We start from the raw sequence: 20,239 nt of genomic DNA, 5'->3' as shown, positions 1-20,239 counted from the left end.
CAATTATTAAACTAACCATAATCCAAACACGAATATGCTTGCTGGTAGGATCATTTTCTACAACATTACAAAGTAGTACTTCAAAAAGGCGTGTAAGGGATACAACCACATTGCTATCACTTGTAGGAACCAGTTCCTGCAAAGTGAAAAGAACGATACTTTCATCTTATTTGAAGAGTAAAAAAAAGATAAATATTTTATTTTGAAAAATTGAAAAAAGCATATTTCATTTTCATAAGGCCTTTATAACATTTAAACTTAAGAATTTAAATTACAGGCATGATTAAAAGCATCTCTCAAATAATAATGATGAACAGCTATATGCCAGAGACATTTTGTGGGGGTGGAGTGGGGAATTGGATCAAAAACAGTGGGAGGAGGGAAATGCTTTGGACTATGGTGATTGGCACATGGTAATTTGGTGATGGGAAACCCAAGGGGATTGCAACTGAGATGGAAAAAAGCACAAAAATATGTAAAAATAAACTATTATAAAAAATTTTAAAAAGCATCTCTCAAAATATTTTAGCATTTTATATTACACAGTTATATATAATATATTCTTATTTTAAATTCTCTGAGAAATGAAAACTTGCTAATGTAAGAGAAAAAACAAAGTTCTAGGGATAATAAAAATGAAGTCTCTAACAGTGATTCATTCACTTACTTATTCAACAAACATTTGTGGGAAGCATACTATATCCATATAGCAAGCTAGGAAATATGCAAATAAACTACACCATCTCTAAAAAAGAATGATAATGAAATTAAATAGACAAAACTAATATGGTATAATAATGACATAACAGAATAAGTTGCAGGATGGAGGAAGGCTCCTCGAGTACTTGTGATAAACAATTAGCCCAGACCTTTTAGGAGGTCAAGGAAAGAAAAGGGAGAGGAGTAAGTCAAGGAAGGTTTCTCAAAAGTTGGTTGACTAAATTTGCTCAAGGCAATGTGATCCACTGAAAATAATTAGTAAAAATAAATCAGTACATTAAAGTACCACATACAAAATCATTATATATAAAACCAGTTGAAAATAAATAGAAGATAAAAATAAAGTAGAAGAGAGGAAATCAAGAATGTAATACTATTGACAATCTCTTTGAAAAGAATACATTGGAACAAATGTAATAAAGGAGGTAAAGGCCTAAGCTATAAAAAATGGTAAGATATTAAAAGAAACAGAAAAGGTATATTTAAATATTTGTAAATATTTCCTCTCTCACTTTGGGTATCAACAAGTGACATCCACTTGTTGGAAAAACTACACGTCCACATGTAAAAGAATAAAAACACGCTCTTAATTTATACCATAAACAAAATCAGCTCAAAATGGATAGAGTTAATCATGAACTATAAGACTTCTAGAAGGAAATATGGAATAAACTGTGTGACATTGGCCTTGGCAATGATCTTTAGGATATGACCCAAAACTCAAGCAACAAAAGCAAAAATAAACTTCAAACAAGAAAACTCCTGCATAACAAAGGAAATAATTAACAAAATTAAGACAACCTATGATTGTGAGGAAGTATTTATAAACATACTATAAGAGTTACTATCCAAAAAAATAGGGAACTCATACAACTCAACAGCAAAAACCAAACAACTCAATTTAAAAATGGGCAAAGGAGCACATTTATTCCAAAGGAGAATATAAATGATCGATAGATACATGAAAAAGTACTCAATATCACTGATAAGAGAATGAAAATCAAAATCACAATGAAAAATCAAAATCACCTCACACCCATTAAGATGGCTATTATCAAAAAGTTAAAATACAAGTATTGTTGAGGACACTAAGAAAAGAAAATTTATACTCTGTTGGCAGAGCGGTAAATTGGGTATAGTCATTATGTAAAACTGTATAGAAGATTCTAAAAAAAAAAAAACCAAACTAAAAATAGAACTAACATATGATCAGCAATTCCTCCTCTGGGTATATACTCAAAGGAATGAAAATCAGTGCCTCAAAGAGATCACTGTATCTCATGTTCACAGCATTATTCACAACAGCAGCGATTTGGAAAACAACATAGGTGTGAGTTGGTAGATGAATAGTCAAAGAAACTGGTGTATAGACACATGAATATTACTAGAAATTTGCTGAGAATGGATTTCAGGTATTCTTGTCACATAACACAAATATATTGTAAGCATTTGAGGAGACTTAATTAGCTTGACTGATATAACTAATTTCCTACATTTATAGTGATATAGCTATCAAATCATCATTTGTAATCTTTAAATATATATAATTTCTACAGTAAAAATTTGAAAAAGCTAAACCCATAGGGATAAATAAACACGTTGAATACAAGTATAACTAGGTGGATCTGAAAAGGTCAGTAGATACTATCAATGTAAATATTTTGTTGTGATATTAAAATATAGTCTTGCAAAATGTGACTATTGGAGTTAATGTCACAATACACATCTCAATTTTTAAAGTGGATACCATAGGTCTAATGAAAAATTGATTTTGGTTATTTATCCTATCATTGTGATTTTATACTCAGTTGAGTTGAACAAAAACTAAAGAAATTTTTCAGAGGGTCAGAGAATTATAGTGTTACCTTGCATTTTTTCTTACGAAGATTTAATGCGGGCTGTATTAACCAGTCAAAAAGTCCTTTTAGTAGACCTTGATATTCTGGCTCTTGTAGAGGTCCTTTCAGTGACTTCAACCATGAAGACACAAGAGGTTCCCATCCTAACTGTGAGGGTTCCAAATAAATCATTCCACAGCGACTTACTGTGGCAGGCTAGTGGAGAAAAAAAAAATATTTCTTTTCCCAGGCCCTTTATCCCATTATAATCTGACTCCTGTCTTCCTCTACAACCTCATATATGCTAGAACCGATTATCTGCAGTTACATTACCCTGGCCATATCATAGCTTTAAGTCTTTACAAGTCATCATGTTATGATTTGTAATGCTTGACTCCACCTATATCCCCAGAGAAGTCTTATCCCTCGAAATTGGATCAAACACTTCAACATTTTTCTTGGTCATCTTCTATCCAACCCCTCTTGGTTGTTCATCCTCTCCATATTCTTAGACTGTTTACACTAGTAAACATTTACTATCATGCATCTGATTTTCCCTAAATGACTGAATGCTATGTCCATTGCATCTTAGACTCCTGGTACCTAACTCATTTTCTGACAATTAATATATTTATTGATTAAATGAACAAGTGAATAAATGAACAAACAAGCTGTTGTGACATTAAATAATGGACTTACTGAGGCCTGGGAAAGATCCATTGCTTCAAAGATGAGACTCATTTGAGGAGACATCTGAATGATTTCTCCACTCATAAGGCAAAGCTAAAGGCAATAATTTTTCAAATATTTATTTTATTTCATCTCAAACTTCTCATATAAAAATTTATTCAATATATAAAGTAAAATACCTCCTTGACATAATAAAGTATTAGTATGAAAGCCAGAAAATCTTAATTCTAGGTCTAGCTCTGTCAGTTACTTATTGAGTAAGCAAATACATAACATCTCTGAAACTCTGTTTCCTCATTTATCAATAGGGATGATTTCCTTTTTATAAAACTAGGGAGAAAGGTAGCTATCTGACAGACTACATGTCTATAGTAGTTATCTCTAAAAATAAGGACCTTTCTAAATAACTACAACAACATTATCACATCTAACAAAATTACCAAAAATTCATTCAAGTCACTTAGTACCTAAATTTTATAAATTGTACCAGAAATTTCTTTTCAACTAATTTACTAAAACCAAAAGTGAATCAAGGACCATGAATTGTTTTTAATGTGTACCATTGTGCTTAATGTGTCTTTTTTATCTGAAATATTTTTCTTTGATCAAGTATGTTACAAACTGAATTTATCAACTTGTCCACTCATATCATGTCTATTATTTTCAATCTTCTTGGCTACTACCTTTAGATTTATCATTAACTTTTAATAATGTTATGAATGTATTAATTGTTAGTGCTTCACATTCATTTCAATACTAATTCTTTAAAATTCTCTCTCTATATTTATTTTTTAGTGTTTGTTCTTTGCTTCCTCAATCATCACTCTGGTTCCACTTTTGCTCCCATCTAGCTATATGTCAACAGTGCAGCATTTAACATTTCTGGATCTATTTCTTATCTATAAAATGAATGAATAATCTGGAGCTAGAATGTCCAGTATAGCATCCAGTAATCATATGTAGCAATTTGTATTTAATTTTAATAAGTTAAAATTAAATTTTAGGCCCTTCCTGTTGGCACAGTGGGTTAAAGCACTGCACTAAGAAGCTTAAACCACTTCCGCATGAGTTCGATCCCCGTCTGCCCGGGAGGTGATCCACATGGCGCGGCAGACCTCTTCTGACCCGCCCGCTGCTCCCCTCAGCAGTGTACTTCCTCAATCTGCCTGTTCTGCTCCCCACTCTGTCTCTGGTGAATCCTCTCACCCTCCGCATTTCTGGCCTATATCCCAGTTCTGTACAAATAAATAAATAAATCTTTAAAAAAAATTAAATTTTAAAATTCAATTCTTGAACTGCACTAGCCACATTTCAAATACCCACTAGTCACCTGTGACTAGTGATATTTTTGGCAATATTTCCATTATTGTAGAAAGATCTATTGGCATCTTTTTTTTTTAAAGATTTATTTATTTATACATATACAACTGGGATACAGGCCAGAGGTGCAGGGGTAGTGAAAGGATTCACCAGAGACAGAGTGGGGAGCAGAACATGCCAACTGTTGGAGTACACTGCTGAGGGGAGCAGCAGGTGGGCCAGGAGAAGTCTGCCACGCCATGTGGGTCACCTCCGGGGCAGGTGGCGATCGAACTCTTGCGGAAGTGGCTTTAGCTTCTTAGTGCTGTGCTTTAACCTGCTGTGCCACCAGGGAGGGCCCCTCTTGGCATCTTTGACAACATTTTTTGCTGCTGTCATTCACCAGCACCCAAACATTTCCCCCTTGTTAACTAAAACCTTTGCACTTGGCTCATTCTCTTTCTTTTTATTTTAACTTTGATCTGACCCAATATTTGTGAGGAGGAACATCTTGCAATGTAGCCCCTCAGATCCTTGACCACCTTATCTTCACTTGCTTTCCCCTTAATCCAACCCAGCTATACACCTTATGTGTCTGGGACACCAAACAATTCTGAATTATTAAATTCAAGCATCCCAATCTCTGCCATAGCCTCCTATCCATCCAGTTTCTTCTCTTGACTACAGCTCTTATTCATGCTTTTATTTTTAAGATTTTTTTTTAATTTATGCATCCTAGAATTGGGGTCTAGGCCAGAGGTTCAGAGGGTAAGAGGACTGACCAGAGACAGAGTGGGGAGCAGAACAGGCAGATCTACTGAAATACACTGTTGAGGGGAGCAGTGGGCAAGACAAGAGAGGTCTGCTGTGCCTGAAACTCGCTGGCCAGGGGTCTATCTGACTCCATGGTATCTGGCAATAGCTTGAAAGCACAGAACTTTAATTCCTACGCCACCAGGGAAGCCCCTACTTGTTCATTTTCACAGAGATTTCGTATCCCTATTGTTTTCACTTCTTCATTATTAAGCAACCTCTGTTTTGTGAGCCAGGATTTTTATCATTCTCATGCCAATGTCTTTCAAGTATTCCTGTATTTCCAGGCTAGCAACCCTATTTACACCCACACCAAAGCTGTTTAGACTAGTAGATAGTTCTCAAGAAGGCTGACTTTTGCACTATTACTAATAACTCATGGTATTCAACTCAATCAGGTTCTCAGTAATACTCAGCTACACTTCTGATTTTCTTTCCATGCTCTTTCCCATCTTCCCTTTCATCTTCAAGTATGTAAACAACAAGGCTTACTTACCCCTCACAAGCATAAAATAAATCAAAAGGACTTGCCTTCAAATTTCCACTATCAAATTCATATATCCATCTATCTATACCAAACCTTTCCTTGTTTCCTTTCATCCAGTATGAAACAATTCTTCCACCTGGCTCTGAATCCTTAAATTTGACTTCAATAATTAACCCTTCTTTTTTTTAAATCATCACTACTTCTTATCTGTATACTTTCTATATATAACTCAATTAATATGACTAGATGAATAAAATTAATATGACTAAATGGCCAGAAACCTTTGATAAAGCACTATAGTAGATGTTTGAATGCTGTAAGTTAATTTGCCTAATGGAGCTATTTCATGTAGGTCTGGAAAAAATTGCGATGCATTCATACAAGAACACCAATTCAGACATAATAAGGAACTACAACATGAATATCAGATATTGTATTAACCAAAAGAAGGAAAAATCATACTAAGGAGTATGATTTCATTTTATGATGCTTAAAAATCAGCAAAATTAGGTCATCACAGAAGTCAGTAGTAATTTCCCCTGACAATGAATGAAACTTGTATGGTGCAAAAAATATTATGCATGTGTATTTGAATTATGATTATGTGAGTATACATACCTATAAGAAATGATAGTATCTAAACTTAAAATTAGTATACATTTTATAGTTTGTTTATTTCTCAATTAAAATAAATATTAGAAGACTTCCAGTTTTTAGTTCTTTTATGTACCTCTAATAACTTCTAAGTTAATGTACTACACACAAGAACTGAAGCATTCAATATTTTTCAAAGAAGAATAAAGTCCTTTTATTTTATTCTAATATTAAAGATTTAAGACTTTAGTCTTAAGACTACAGTTATAAAACTATTGTCACTTAAATACTCATCATATATTACATTACTATGCTTTCCTGCTAATATAATTTCAATACAATATACTTTTATTCTAGAACAAAGTCAAGGATTTACCACAGGATAATTTGTATTGAAAAGAAATTTAAAATTTGGGCTCTCCCTGTTGGCACAGCGGGATAAAGCACAGCACTAAGAAGCTAAAGCCACTTCAGCATGAGTTCAATCCCTGCCCCGGATGTGATCCACATGGTGTGGCAGACCTCTCTTGACCCACCTACTGCTCCCCTCAGCAGTGTACTTTGACAGTCAGCCTGTTTTGCTCCCACTCTGTCTCTGGTGAATCCTCTCACCGCTACTGCAACTCTAGCCCGTACCCCAGTTTTGTATGCATAAATAAATAAATCTTTTTTTAAAAAAATTTAAAACTTACTCAATGTGATGCATAATTTATTTAAAGTATATAGTCCTATATATAGGACTAGGTGCTAGTTATTGCACTGCTTAAGCATGTCTGCACTTTCATATTGGTAGTATTTTTCTAAGACCAGTAAAATACATTATACTATAAATGATTTATAGGTTAATAGTTCAATAATCTTAAACATATTCACAATGCTGCATCTGTTTTGTGATTAATCATGATGATTTACCTTTTTATTATCATCCAATACTGTGTTCATACTCTCTATCCACAAAGTGTCAATGGGGCCATCAAATACAACCCATTTCCGGTCCGTCGTTTCTGATAAAGCAAATTCTCTAAAAGTGTTAGCCACGATACCATCAGTCCACTGAGGAAAAAAAAAAGAATTTGAAAACTCCTCTTATGAACCTGAATTTAGCAGTGAAATGCATTTCAATGGGTTGATTTCGTGTTCATTGTCAGAGTTGAGAATGTTCATACTGTAGCTTACCTCATGAGACACTGGATCAAATTGTCCAAAAAGCTGTCCCATAGTAATGGATTTTGGGTTCACAGTCCTATAAATGACCTTTTCTTCCTCTCCATAACCATATTCATTCATAAGAGTTAGAGTATCAGCCAGTACATGCAGAACTTTTGTCTTAGCAGCAAAAGGCTCTCCTACTAACATAAAACTATTAAGGAAAAAAAGCAATTGTACAATAAGATTCTTAACATAATGATAAGTTAATTTATTTGCTTACATATTGGTATATAAAGTTTTACCTTATAATAATGAGCATGCATAATTTTATATATTATGCGAATTTTTTTCAGATGAGAAAAATACTTTTAATTTCTTAGCTTGATAGTCTCTTAACCTAATTTTCTACATTAATAACATTATCTACAGAAAAGACTATAGTAAACTCAAAATGAAAATGAAAATTTAATAGTTATATGCAATATACACCAGTGATTGACACCTGAAACATGGTTTAGTGTAATGTTATTTTTAATTACAAAGTATTAATTACATACTCTTAATTTTCCCTAATAAGAATAATGTGTAGGTCTCTGAGGGAATTTTCCTCAAATTTTTACCAGCTTTAGTAATTATTAGTTCTTCATGCCAAATACTTCTGAATCTCCTTTCTCCTGACACATAGCAAGATTCCTCATCCTGCTGTGAAAATACTAGATGACTAATAAGTAATAAGTAGACATGAAGGATGTTGCCTCTCATGGGCTAGGTAATTACCAATGAGGGATGCAACAGTTCTCTTTTTCTTCTAGAACAACTGTGACCCACAATGTTGACATGGTGGCAGCTTCAAGAGCCTGGACTCTTAAGTTATTATAATTAGCAAAACCTCCCTTTTAACCTAGAGTGAACATAACATGAATGAAAAATCCTTGTTGTCTAAATCACTAAAGCTTGGGTGCTAACGGTTTCTACAGAACAACCTAGCCAATCCTTACTGATAGAAAATGATACCTAGAAAGACTGAAGGTGTTCTTGTCATAATAAAAAAGACTAAGCTATGTGGCACTGACTTAGAGGTCAGATGGAGGCAAATAGACTGTTATCAGGGGCTAAAAGATTGGCAATTAATGTTATGAAATGAGGATACATTGGTAAGTGTATCTCTTAAGATAACCTGGAAGACAGGTAACATACACAATAAAATTGCAGTTTTGGGGGAAAGAATGGTAAGCAGAAAATTGCTAGTATATATTAGTAAGTAATGGTTGCTTTTAACAAGGAACTACAAAAGAAATGAATCTTGGAAAAATGGCCAGTTTGCAATCAAGAATGAAACAGACAAAAGAACTTCAGAAATTCAGGAACTTACAGGATTGAATGAGGCAAATTATCCTCATTCTTAATTGTTAAAAGATAAAATTTGGGGACATATTTCAACAAGTATCAACAGAGCCTGACATCAAAAATCAAATCAAAGTTAGAGCCACAGTGTGTGTTTATTAAAATTTACAAAAGATTCATATAGTTTCAGTAGTCATTTTAGGGGATAAATTAATTAAGGATGTGACTTTTTCAACTAAGCTTGAGAGATTAAAGATATCATAAGGAAGTTTAGAAAGGTATGACTTCACAAAGACTGTAGTTGTGACAAGTGGAACATGGAACTGCCTGTTAACCAAATAGGTAAAAAGCTAATTCGCTCCCTCCATATATCCAGTAATACAATTGAAATATAAACACAAATGTGATTAAAAAATAATTTTCTATGAATTTTTAAAAGAATAAAATATCTATTTTATATGTTCCACATTGGCAAAATAAAAACTGTCATATATGCACAGAGATGAAATAATAAATAAAAAAAACATCTAACTATGGCAGACAATGATAACCTATAAACTTACCCATGTCTAACAATCATCATTTCATAGGTCTGAATCATTTTACCAAGAAAAAATTTAACAGGCTGAAGATTATATGTTTCACAGACTTCATGAGCACATTCTAAAAATTCCTAAGAGAAAAATGGAATGTATGTCTATAAAATGTTATTATAAGTCATATCATATACCTTATAGACTTTGCATTTAGAAATAAGAAAACTATTCATCTTATATTGATAATTATTTCTTAGCACTTTTTTTAATTAAAAGGAGAAACAAATAGAATTAAAATACTTTTTAACTAGTAGTAGTATCCATTATAACTTGCTAATAACTATGGCACCATAGTATTGGATACATGCTGCATAAAAAAACCCTTTTAGTAGTGTTTTTCAGATTTCATTTTTGTTAGAATATAAAAGGCGATGCTAAAAAGCCCTTCACGTTACAGCAGGGAGGCAAATATAAAAGTGTTAAAGAGATAGGGATGCTGTGGCAATGAGTAAACCTAAAGGAACTACATTTCACAAAGAGATGACCCTTCCTAGATGAGCACAAATCAATAGTTTTGCCACTGGAAGCATTTTCCAGGAGCCATCATGGGCACTGACTTTGATTTGCTATAGGCAGAGTGACATGCTGAAGTAAGAAGTCTTTAGGGACTGTGTGACAGACTGGAATCTGAAAAGGACTCAAACACAAAATTGGTTCTTTCCATTATCTATATGTTTTGCTCAATGTGAGGTTATAACAGACATCAAGAAATAGCTAAAAAGGCACACAGAAGTTTCCCCTTGTTCTTGAGTGTTAATATACCTGAAACAATTCTGTTACGTGGAGGCCAAAGTAATACAGTAGGACAATTCTCATTCTGAGCACATTTGAAACTAGAGCTCAATAACACTGCAATAAAACTATTAGATCAATTCCTGATTCAGTCATCAGGTATTCAACTTAGCTAGCTCACATAGGAAAAGATGGCTTTTTTTCTGAAGGAAAATATCATATAGTCTCTACAATTATTTTATATGTAATTTTTAACAAAAAATCAAAATAACAAGCTATGATAATTGCTGATAGTAAAGAGAAAAACAAATCAAACCAACTCACAGGTGACAAGTTCATAATTAGGCAAGAACATTGAAATCATGTTTATAAGTACACAAAGTAGACAATATGACAGCAAAAAAAAAAAAAAGATGAAAGAAAGATTTCAGCAAAGAAACGGACTCTCCTAGTAAAACCTAATTGGAATCATTGAAACTAAAAAGTAAAGTACATAATAAACACATTCGATAAGCTTGTCAACAGACCGAACAAAACTAATGAAGGAATCACTAAGTATATAAACAAAGCAGAGAGAACTATAAATTCAAAAACAAAATATAAGAGACATTTGAGGTAATTGTCTAAATTTGAGATAAAATTATCTAAAACACATGTGACTTAAGTTCCAAAAGAAGGAAGAGATAGGGCAGAAGAAATATCTTAAAAGATAATGACTGAGAATTTTCTAAGGAAAGACATCAATCCACAAATTCAAGAAGTGCAGCAAATCCCAAGTGGGAGAAGGACAATGACAACAACATATAATCAAGCAGGGAAAAGGAAAAAAAATTACTAAAAACAGCCAGAGAGTAAAAATAGTTACCTCCAGAAAAGTGTAAGAAAAACCCCCATGTTCTATAAGCATAAATTCCTGAATTCTAAGCATAACAATAAAAATCAGGCATTACTGAAACATTTTTTAAAATGATGGAGGAGGTGTAAAAGACCCCTAGATTTCTATATCTAATGAGAATATACTCTTCAAAAATGAAGGCTACAAAAACACATTTTAAACAAAGAAAAGCTGAGAAAAATTGTTGCAAGAAAACCCACGTATACATAAGAAACACTTAAAGAAGTCCTTAGGTAAAATGGAAAGATCTTGGAGGAAAGAATATATCTGCTGGAAGGAATAAAAAACAGCAGAGAGAGTAAATTTAAAGACTATTTTTAAAAACACTAATAGCTAAGACAAGAAAATAACTTTGTATTGTGGAGTTTATAGCATATGTGGATATAAAATATTTAACAAAGCACAATGGGCAGGGGTGAGTAAATAATGGAATTATGCCATTAGAACTCTTAAATTGTTTCTGAATTTATGGAATATAAAGCTAAGTTAAATTGTAATAAGTCAAGAATGTATATTATAGTAGTAACCACTGAGGTAAAACTAAAAACCTAACAGAATAAAAATGACCTGAAACCTTAAAGACGTCAATACAGGGCAAACAAAGAAATACATTATGCAAGAAAAAGCAAGAAAGTACATTTAGTAGTATTTTTTCCCTAGGGCCCCAGCTTCCCTCACTGAGGAGCACTCAGTTGCAGCTTCACGTTTCCCAGTACTGACTCTTCGTATTTTCCAAAACTTAAAACCTATGGATCCATGTATTTATTGCAATATTTATGGGAGTCTGAGAGTTCTCCCATACAATATTTTAAAATTTTAACTTTATCATAGCTATATATTTTTGTATAGAAAAAAACAATATATAGAGGCTTTTGTACTATCATTTCAAGCATCCACTGGTGTGTGTGTGGGGGCGGGGGAGGGGGGAATTCCCCTGAAATAGCCTGGGGATGGTCACTTTCAGCCCAATCTGCCAAGCTCTGGAGGAGGAAGGGGTGAAGATTAAGCACTAATAAAAACTCTTAAAACAGTAAGACTCAGGGAACTTCTGCTTTGATGAACATGCCTTGCACTATATAGCTCTTCCATTTGGGTGTACATAAGTTGTATTTCTTTTCGAATCCTTTTGAAATAAAACAGCAAATATGAAATGAACTGTATTATGAGTCCTGTGAGCTATTCTAGCAAATTATTAAATCACAGGGAGGCCTTACAGAATCTCCAATTTATAGCTAACCCAGCCTTAAGTGCCAGCATTTGTGGGACTTAGTCCTTAATCTATGGAGTTTCACACTAATGCATCCAATTAGTTTCAGAGAATCAGAGAATTGGTTGCTGGTGTTGGAAAACATCCTAGAATTGAAAAGGTAGTCAATCCATCATCAATAAATACAGCTGGGAGTACTTAACTATCTTATGAACTTGCTTTCACAGAAGCAACAGGGCCTGGCTTGCATGTGCTTATAAGTGATTTGTCTTAAACTAAACTCCAAATCAGCTAGAAGCAAGAGATCGCTGACATGGAATCAAGAAAACAGGAAATGGGACTATTCGGGTCACTTTCAGAAGTCTGGGATCCATCTGACCAGGAATATCAGTTATTTGGAAGACCTCTCTTCTCTGGACCAATTTGTAACTATATAACAAATTACAGACAAATTCACATTCCTTTGCTGTTTCTTTTTTTTTTTTTTTAAGATTTATTTATTTATGCATACAGAACTGGGGTACAGGCCAGAGGCACAGGTGCAGTGAGGGGATTCACCAGAGGCAGAATGGGGATTGGAACAGGCAGTACAATGAAGTACACTGCTGAGGGGAGCAGTGGGCGGGTCAGGAGAGGTTTGCCAGGCCATGTGGATCACTCTGAGATGGGGATCGAACTCATGCTGAAGTGGCTTTAAGCTTCTTAGCGCTGTGCTTTAACCTGCAGCACCCCCAGGGAGGGCCCCTTTGCTGTTTCTTAATAAAATTTGACTTCTTTATCTTCCATTCTCCTGTCAAGTCAATATGAAACCCTTCCCTTTCCTGGACAGAGATAAATTTTGAGCTTTAGCTCCCATCTCCTCACCAGTCAACTCCACAAACAAACCTGCTTCTTCTCTCAAACACCAGTATCAGAATACTGACTTCTACTCACATTGAGTAGTGGCCCCCTTGGCCTGTATCAGAATCACCTCAATTAGATACTGTCATTATGGTATCTGAGTTTGAAGACTTAAGAAGGAAGCTAAAAAGTCTATGATGTCTTTAAACCAAATGATAACTTTAAGGATATTACTATATAATCTTTTCTTTGAGTGGTTATATTAAAAGAGAAAAGGGATGAGAGTTGAATCATCACATGACAAAAGGTAGCTGCATGCTGAATTCAAAAGAATATTCAGAGTACTTTTTACCACAGAAGTTGACATAAAGTGACAATTTGTTTTCAGTTCACATCATCTGTCTCATTAAGTTAAAATTTTGTTTTTATTTTATATTATTTAACACTTGTAAATAGGGATTTATTCTTATGGGTAGACATATATGCAGGTTTTATAATGTATACATTAAATGAAATGGAAATGCACATGATTTGTTTCCTTTAAACAGAAAAGCCGGCACTCCCTGGTGGTACGGCAGGCTAAAGCACCACACTATGAAACGAAAGCCATCTCAGCATGAGTTCACTTTCCAGCCAGGGAGATGACCCACATGGCGTGGCAGACCTCATCTGACTCGCTCACTGCTCCCCTCAGAGTTTTCCTCAACAATCGGCCTGTTATGCTCCCCATTCTATCTCTGGTGAATCCTCTCACTGCCCTTGCACCTCTGGCCTGTACCTCAGCTCTGTATGCATAAACAAATCTTTTTTTTAAAAAGTCAACATATAAAAAACAAATAAATAAAAAAGTCAACATATATCACTTAAATTTGAGAAATGAGAGTTTATAACTGCAGTATGTTTTACCATTTTCAATTTACCATCTTTTTTACTTGCTGGAATAATATTACACATTGTAAGTAAGTATTATAGCACACATAGTAATACATATAATTCACAATACTGAACATAAAATTATTTTCTTCAATGAACATTATATTTGATCTGAACCTTTTTTTTTAAAGATTTATTTATTTATGCATACAGAACTGGGGTTCAGGCCAGAGATGCAGGGGTGGTGAGAGGATTCACCAGAGACAGACTGGGGAGCAGAACAGGCTGATCTGCGAAGTACACTGCTGAGGGAAGCAGCGGATGGGTTAGGAGAGGTAGGCCATGCCATGTGGGTCACCTCCAGGGTAAGAACCGAACTGGCACTGAAGCAGCTGTGGCTAGCTTGCAGTGCTGTGTCCTTACCTGTTGCACCACCATAGAGGGCCCTGATCTGAATCTTTTTAACCTTGATATCATATAACAAAAGTACTAATATTTACTCATCCTTGTTAAAGTGGTTAAAATAGGATTTTATGCTCCAATAATTTCATTCCTTTAATTAAACTTAGTAAATAATTGAATCATCAGATGAATTTATATGTAGAGTAAGTAATTCTCATATGTTTACTTACATTATAGTCAGCTTCAGGAAGTTTAATACCAGGAAATAAATCACTTGTTATTCCATTAAATAAGGGTATATCATGTGATAGAAACTTTGGCTCATTTACATCTTTAATTGATCGAAGAAGCTAAAATCCAAAAAATGCAGTATGTCAATTATCAGTATTTGCCTTCCCCCCAGCCAAAAGTTGGTCTATTTTACTGTGCAGAGAACCCCAATTAAAAAGTCAAAACTATGTTTATTTAGTCAAAAGGTCCTCATAATAGCACAAAGTATAATGAATAACAATGTGAAAACTGTAATTTCAATCCCATGTAAAAGGACTCAAAGTAACAACCCCATTTGCCTACTTACAGTTCCTAGAGAACTTTGCTTTAAAAAAAAAACTGTCTTCCCAGATGCCCAAAACGGATGACTGGATTAAAAAGATGTGGTACATATACACAATGGAATATTACTCAGCAACCAAAAAAAAAAAAAGAAACATGTCTTTGCAGCAATATGGATGATGCTGGAGAAGATCGTGCTTAGTGAAATAAGCCAGAAAGAAAAGGAAAAATACTGGATGGTTTCACTCATAGCAGGAGTATAAGGACCAGGTGAGAAAATAGTAATATAATGAACAGCTACAGACCAGAGACATTTAATGGGGGTGGAGTGGGGAATGGGATCAAAAACAGTGGAGGGAGGGAAATGCACTGGATTATGGTGATGGCACAGGGTGATTTGGTTATGGGAAGCCCAGGGGGAGTACAACTGAGATGAAAAAATGCACAAAATGATGTAAAAATAAACTATTAAAAAAAAACCTGTCTTTCTATTGAGGATTTTACAATGTATGTATTGAATACTTACCAGTATATCTTCATTTTCATGTGGAAATTTTAGTTTTAGGTTTCCAGCAGCCACTAAAACTGCTTTCACTGCTCGCATTCCATAGTCATAATGAAATTGTGATGAGAGTTGTTCTGAGCAAAGTCTGTAAGTCATTACTATCTTCACAGATAGAGGTTTTGCATTCAAAAATCCATAGGAGTAGAGAGAAATTTCTGCTATGAGGGCATAGTTTGGAACCATCATAGCCACTGTTCTAAAAAGAACCTGAAATATATAATAAATGAAATATATTATTCACACAGAGGAAACCATTTTTAAAGGTGAACATAAACACTCAAAGCTAATATGTTGTTATTCAAGTTTATTCCTTGCTTTGCAACCACCCCAGGCTGGGTAGGTTCACCATCAGTTCAGGGAGCTTAAAAGAGAACCTTGGGGCCCTCCCTGGTGGTGCAGCAGGTTAAAGCACAGCACTAAGAAGCTAAAGCCACTTCAGCATGAGTTTCATCCTCGGAGGTGACATGAGGCAGCAGACTTCTCCTGCTGCTCCCCTCAGCAGTGTATTTAGTCAGTCGGCCTGTTCTGTTTCCCACTCTGTCTCTGATGAATAATCTCAATGCACTTCTGGCCTGTACCCCAGTTCTGTATGTATAAATAAATAAATCTTTTTAAAAGAGAAAGAGGGGGAACTTTGGAGGCTGTGGCATCATCCCCACAGGTTTTTAAATAGTACGCAGGGGAAACAAGCCAGCAGGGAAACAGCAACTTGGGTCCCTTGTGAATCTCTATAAGCCTTTTTCTTCTGGGCTTTCTCTGGCATTTCTCTCATGGTCGCTTCTACTCGCAGATCTTGCTCGTCCTCTCATAGCCTCATCCCTGCAGCCATCTCTGGATAGTGTTGTTTTTATATACCTGACCTTAGGTTCAGGTGTGTGTAAATTTGCTCATGCACACACATCCAGGGTCAGGCAGCCGGTCAGGCACACATGCTCCATGTGAACAAGATCAAGGCCTCAGGTTATAGCCACAGAAGCCAGTGACCTAAAAGCCTGAGCAATTCACTTACGCTACATTCCTCTAATGCACCTTCTTTTCATTAACTGTATTTTAATATCATTTTAAATTTTAATATACTTTAACATTTTTTAGACATCTAAAAAAGTGGAAATCTACCTTACAGTCAAAGGAAAGGTAAAACATATTACAATACATGTGAAAAAATTTTTCTTTTGTGCTACTGATTTTGGTTAACAAATTTACAATCTTAAAAACTACTACCTTAAGATTGTCTGGCAATTCAGAACGTCCTGCATAGCCAGGATTCATGGTAATAGCCACAAAGCAGTTTGGATTGAGCTTGAGTTCTGTCCCTTCAAAAAGAAACACCTCCATCTTCTGTTGAATGGCTCTCTGAATGCAAAGAATCTGCTGAGCTACCACTGACAACACTTCCAGCTCAATTCGATTAAATTCATCAAAGCAAGCCCAAGCACCAGAAGAAGCCAATCCTTTAAAAAACTAAGGTTAAAAAAAAAAGATAAATTTTCTTAGGAAAGGGCATTATTTGTTAAAACATTTAACCTTATAAATTAAAATTGAAAAGAAAGCTTAATAAAACCCCCAATGATAAAAACAGTAACCTAAAATCAAAAGTTTACATTAACAGTTAAACCACATCCAGTTAATGTTTAAACATTAATCTGATCCAGGTTATCCTGTCAGATCTAGCTATAAATTAGTTATGTTTCAAATATAGCCTTACCTTTCCCATTGCTAGATAATCTAGCCCATCTGAGCAGTTGAATACCACACACTGTACAGCAAGAGCTTTAGCTAAGTCCTTAGTAGTTTCAGTTTTCCCTGTGCCTGCAGGCCCTTCTGGAGCACCTCCAAGATTTAAATAAAATGCACCTATCTGAAAGAAAAAATAGGGGTGAAAAGAAACCCATGTGTAGCTGAAAAAAGAAAACCTTATAAGGGACACTTACAAAACAAGAGTTAGTCTTTGTAGCAGAGAAATAGACAGTAATACAATTATTGCTTAATTTCAGCACACAACTTTCTAGCTGCATAGAGAAAAATGCAAAGGTAATCTATACTTGAGAGTGTTAACATCTGTTGAGAAAGGCTTAATTAGTAATGGCTGTAGAGATGATATGAGGAGACAGGGGATATGTGGGAATTCTGCATTTTTCCCTCAGCTTTCCTGCAAACCTTAACATGCTCTTAAAAATAGTCTTTTTTAATAACAAATCTGTGAAAATCAGAAATATTTTCATATTTACAAAAAAAGCAATATAGTTCATTAAATAAAGACAGTAGTGATGATATTTTATTCACCTTAAGTTTATAATAAATACTGTACTGTTGATGACCATTAATTTGATTGTTGGAAACCTAAGATTCTTCCTTATTTATAATTTCAAGAAAACACTTCCAAATGTGTTCTTTTTATGATGGTTAAATATACTAGATGAAGTTTTATTTTCCAATGTACAGGGTTATATACATTTTCAATGTTGATTCTGATTCTACAGCTCAACATTGTTAGAAGCTTTAAGTTCATTTCTCAACAGATTAGGGAGTATTGTGAGTTTGTTCTTCACTAGCGTAGAGAATAAGACAAATAAGGTACTTTCTGAGAAAGTAGGGGTTTAGGGAAATATTTTATCACAAATTTTTACCATCATTGCATCTATCTCCCAATTGCTGTAAACATCAGCTAAAATGGCACACAACTATTCCCTTTCTCTAGAGAATTGCTCTGAACTATTAAGTTCTACCTCATTGACAAATACACAAAAGGTTATTCTCACCCTTACCTCAGAATGGCCCACAGTCGATGACAATAAAAAGATATCAAAAAATACCAATCTGGCTTAAACTTGGGTGTCTCTATGACACCATGATCCTTCAAAAACTTCCTATTAAGTCTGGCTAAGACAATGTGTCTGCTGAAACCACGTTAAGCTTAACTTTCTCCCCTTCCTTTCCTTATTGCCTTTCAGATTTATACCAAGAACATTCCCTGGTAAGTCGTTTGCCCACGAACACTTATTTCATTTCTGCTCTGGAGAACTCAAAGATACTTAACTTTTACTGACTCAGTACAAGTGTAGTGATGTTTTTTAGAGCTCCACAATTCTCATTAAGGTAGCCAGATTTAACAAGTAAAACAGGATGACCAGTTATATTTGAATTTCAGATAAACAACAATTTGTGTATATTCTGTGCAATATTTGGTACATATTCATTTTTAAAAATGGTGGCGCAGCGGGTTAAAGCCCAGAACTAAGAAGCTAAAGCCACTTTCGCATGAGTTCGATCCCCGCCTGCCCGTGGTCATGGCACGGCAGACATCTCCTGACCCGCCCGCTGCTCCCCTCAGCAGTGTACTTGTCAGTCGGCCTGTTCTGTTCCCCACTTTGCCTCTGGTGAATCTCTCACCCTCCGCATATCTGACTTGTACCCTGTTCTGTATGAATAAATAAATAAATCTTTTTTTAAAAAAAATATTCAGGCCCTCCCTGGTGGCGCAGCGGGTTAAAGCACAGCACTAAGAAGTCAAAGCCACTTCCGCATGAGTTCAATCCCCGCCTGCCCCGGAGGTGACCACATGGCGTGGCAGACCTCTCCTGGCCCGCCCGCTGCTCCCCTCAGCAGTGTACTTCGTTGATCTGCCTGTTCTGCTCCCCACTCTGTCTCTGGTGAATTCTCTCACCCTCCGCATCTCTGGCCTGTACCCCAGTTCTGTATGAATAAATAAATAAATCTAAAAAAAAAAAAAATTCATTGTCAAATTTACCTGGGAGTTCTGTACTATTTTTGACAACCCTATTCTCAGAGCCATATGCTTTTTAGTCTTGATTCTATCTTCCATAGCTTCCCAACAAGCACAGACTTCATCATCATCACCTCTACATTTCATATCACTATTGTATTTGTATCAGTAGAACTAATTTGGAGTTCTAAGAACCAAATGTACTTTCTTTGTTTTCCTGACACTCTCCCAGGACTCCACTGCAAAAATTGATGCCATTTTCCAAAGCTGTGGTTTTCTCTTTAAGCCTCCAGTTTCTTCCTTTTCCTAATGATCACTAAAGAGAATAACTCACAATTTTCCAATACTAGAAGTGAAACTCTGTATTCTACAAAAGCACCCAGAAGTAAATACATAAGTATATACATCTATACACCTATATGGATATCTATATATATATGTGTAAAAGAAATTTAGGATTAGAAAAGGACAGCTTTATCCATCTATTATAGATGAAAAAAATGGTTAGCCATGAAAAATTTGAATGAGAAATATATACCATGTCAAATATTAAACTTTAATGCATGAAGTAAAATAACTGAAGTGCTTACCAATGTTCTGTAACATCTGTCAGTTAGAGGAGTAATGACAAGTCGAGGAGAGTTACCAAGATATTCATAAGCATATTTTACATTGCAGTTAATGATACGGACACGAGCATTCTCATTTTCCCAATAATATCGAAGCTGAGCAAGCCACTGGAAATCTGTGTCATGTGAGACACCTAGAAGAATAAATAGGGCCCGTAATCCCAAAACAAAATAATTTGGAAAATAAGTACTTTATCCTCTTTTACAATAGCAAATATTAAAATAACTCATGTTTTCAAGTGAAAGTCATGTAAAATAAATTCTGTTAAGTCAAAAAAGAAACACAGTAT

At 34.9% G+C, this 20,239-nt stretch overlaps 1 protein-coding gene across 1 annotated transcript in view; it reads right to left on the bottom strand.

Annotated features, from left to right (window-relative positions):
• The window catches only part of DNAH12 (dynein, axonemal, heavy chain 12), a 130,284-nt gene that overhangs the window by 65,965 nt on the left and 44,080 nt on the right, over positions 1–20,239 (bottom strand). The window contains exons 24-34 of the mRNA XM_012735164.1: positions 19,911–20,083; positions 17,302–17,454; positions 16,818–17,057; positions 15,558–15,803; positions 14,710–14,829; positions 9,498–9,607; positions 7,618–7,801; positions 7,354–7,494; positions 3,258–3,341; positions 2,586–2,774; positions 17–136 (exon numbers count right to left, since the gene is read on the bottom strand). Of these exons, the coding sequence (XP_012590618.1) occupies positions 17–136; positions 2,586–2,774; positions 3,258–3,341; positions 7,354–7,494; positions 7,618–7,801; positions 9,498–9,607; positions 14,710–14,829; positions 15,558–15,803; positions 16,818–17,057; positions 17,302–17,454; positions 19,911–20,083 (1,760 nt within the window). The remainder of the gene's footprint in view (positions 1–16; positions 137–2,585; positions 2,775–3,257; positions 3,342–7,353; positions 7,495–7,617; positions 7,802–9,497; positions 9,608–14,709; positions 14,830–15,557; positions 15,804–16,817; positions 17,058–17,301; positions 17,455–19,910; positions 20,084–20,239) is intronic.

Source organism: Condylura cristata, unplaced genomic scaffold, assembly GCF_000260355.1.
Source record: "Condylura cristata isolate star-nosed mole 26May11 unplaced genomic scaffold, ConCri1.0 scaffold00004, whole genome shotgun sequence".
Taxonomy (NCBI): Eukaryota; Metazoa; Chordata; class Mammalia; order Eulipotyphla; family Talpidae; genus Condylura; species Condylura cristata.
The sequence above is the reverse complement of the archived record's forward strand: the minus strand, read 5'-3'. Positions and strand labels throughout refer to the sequence as shown.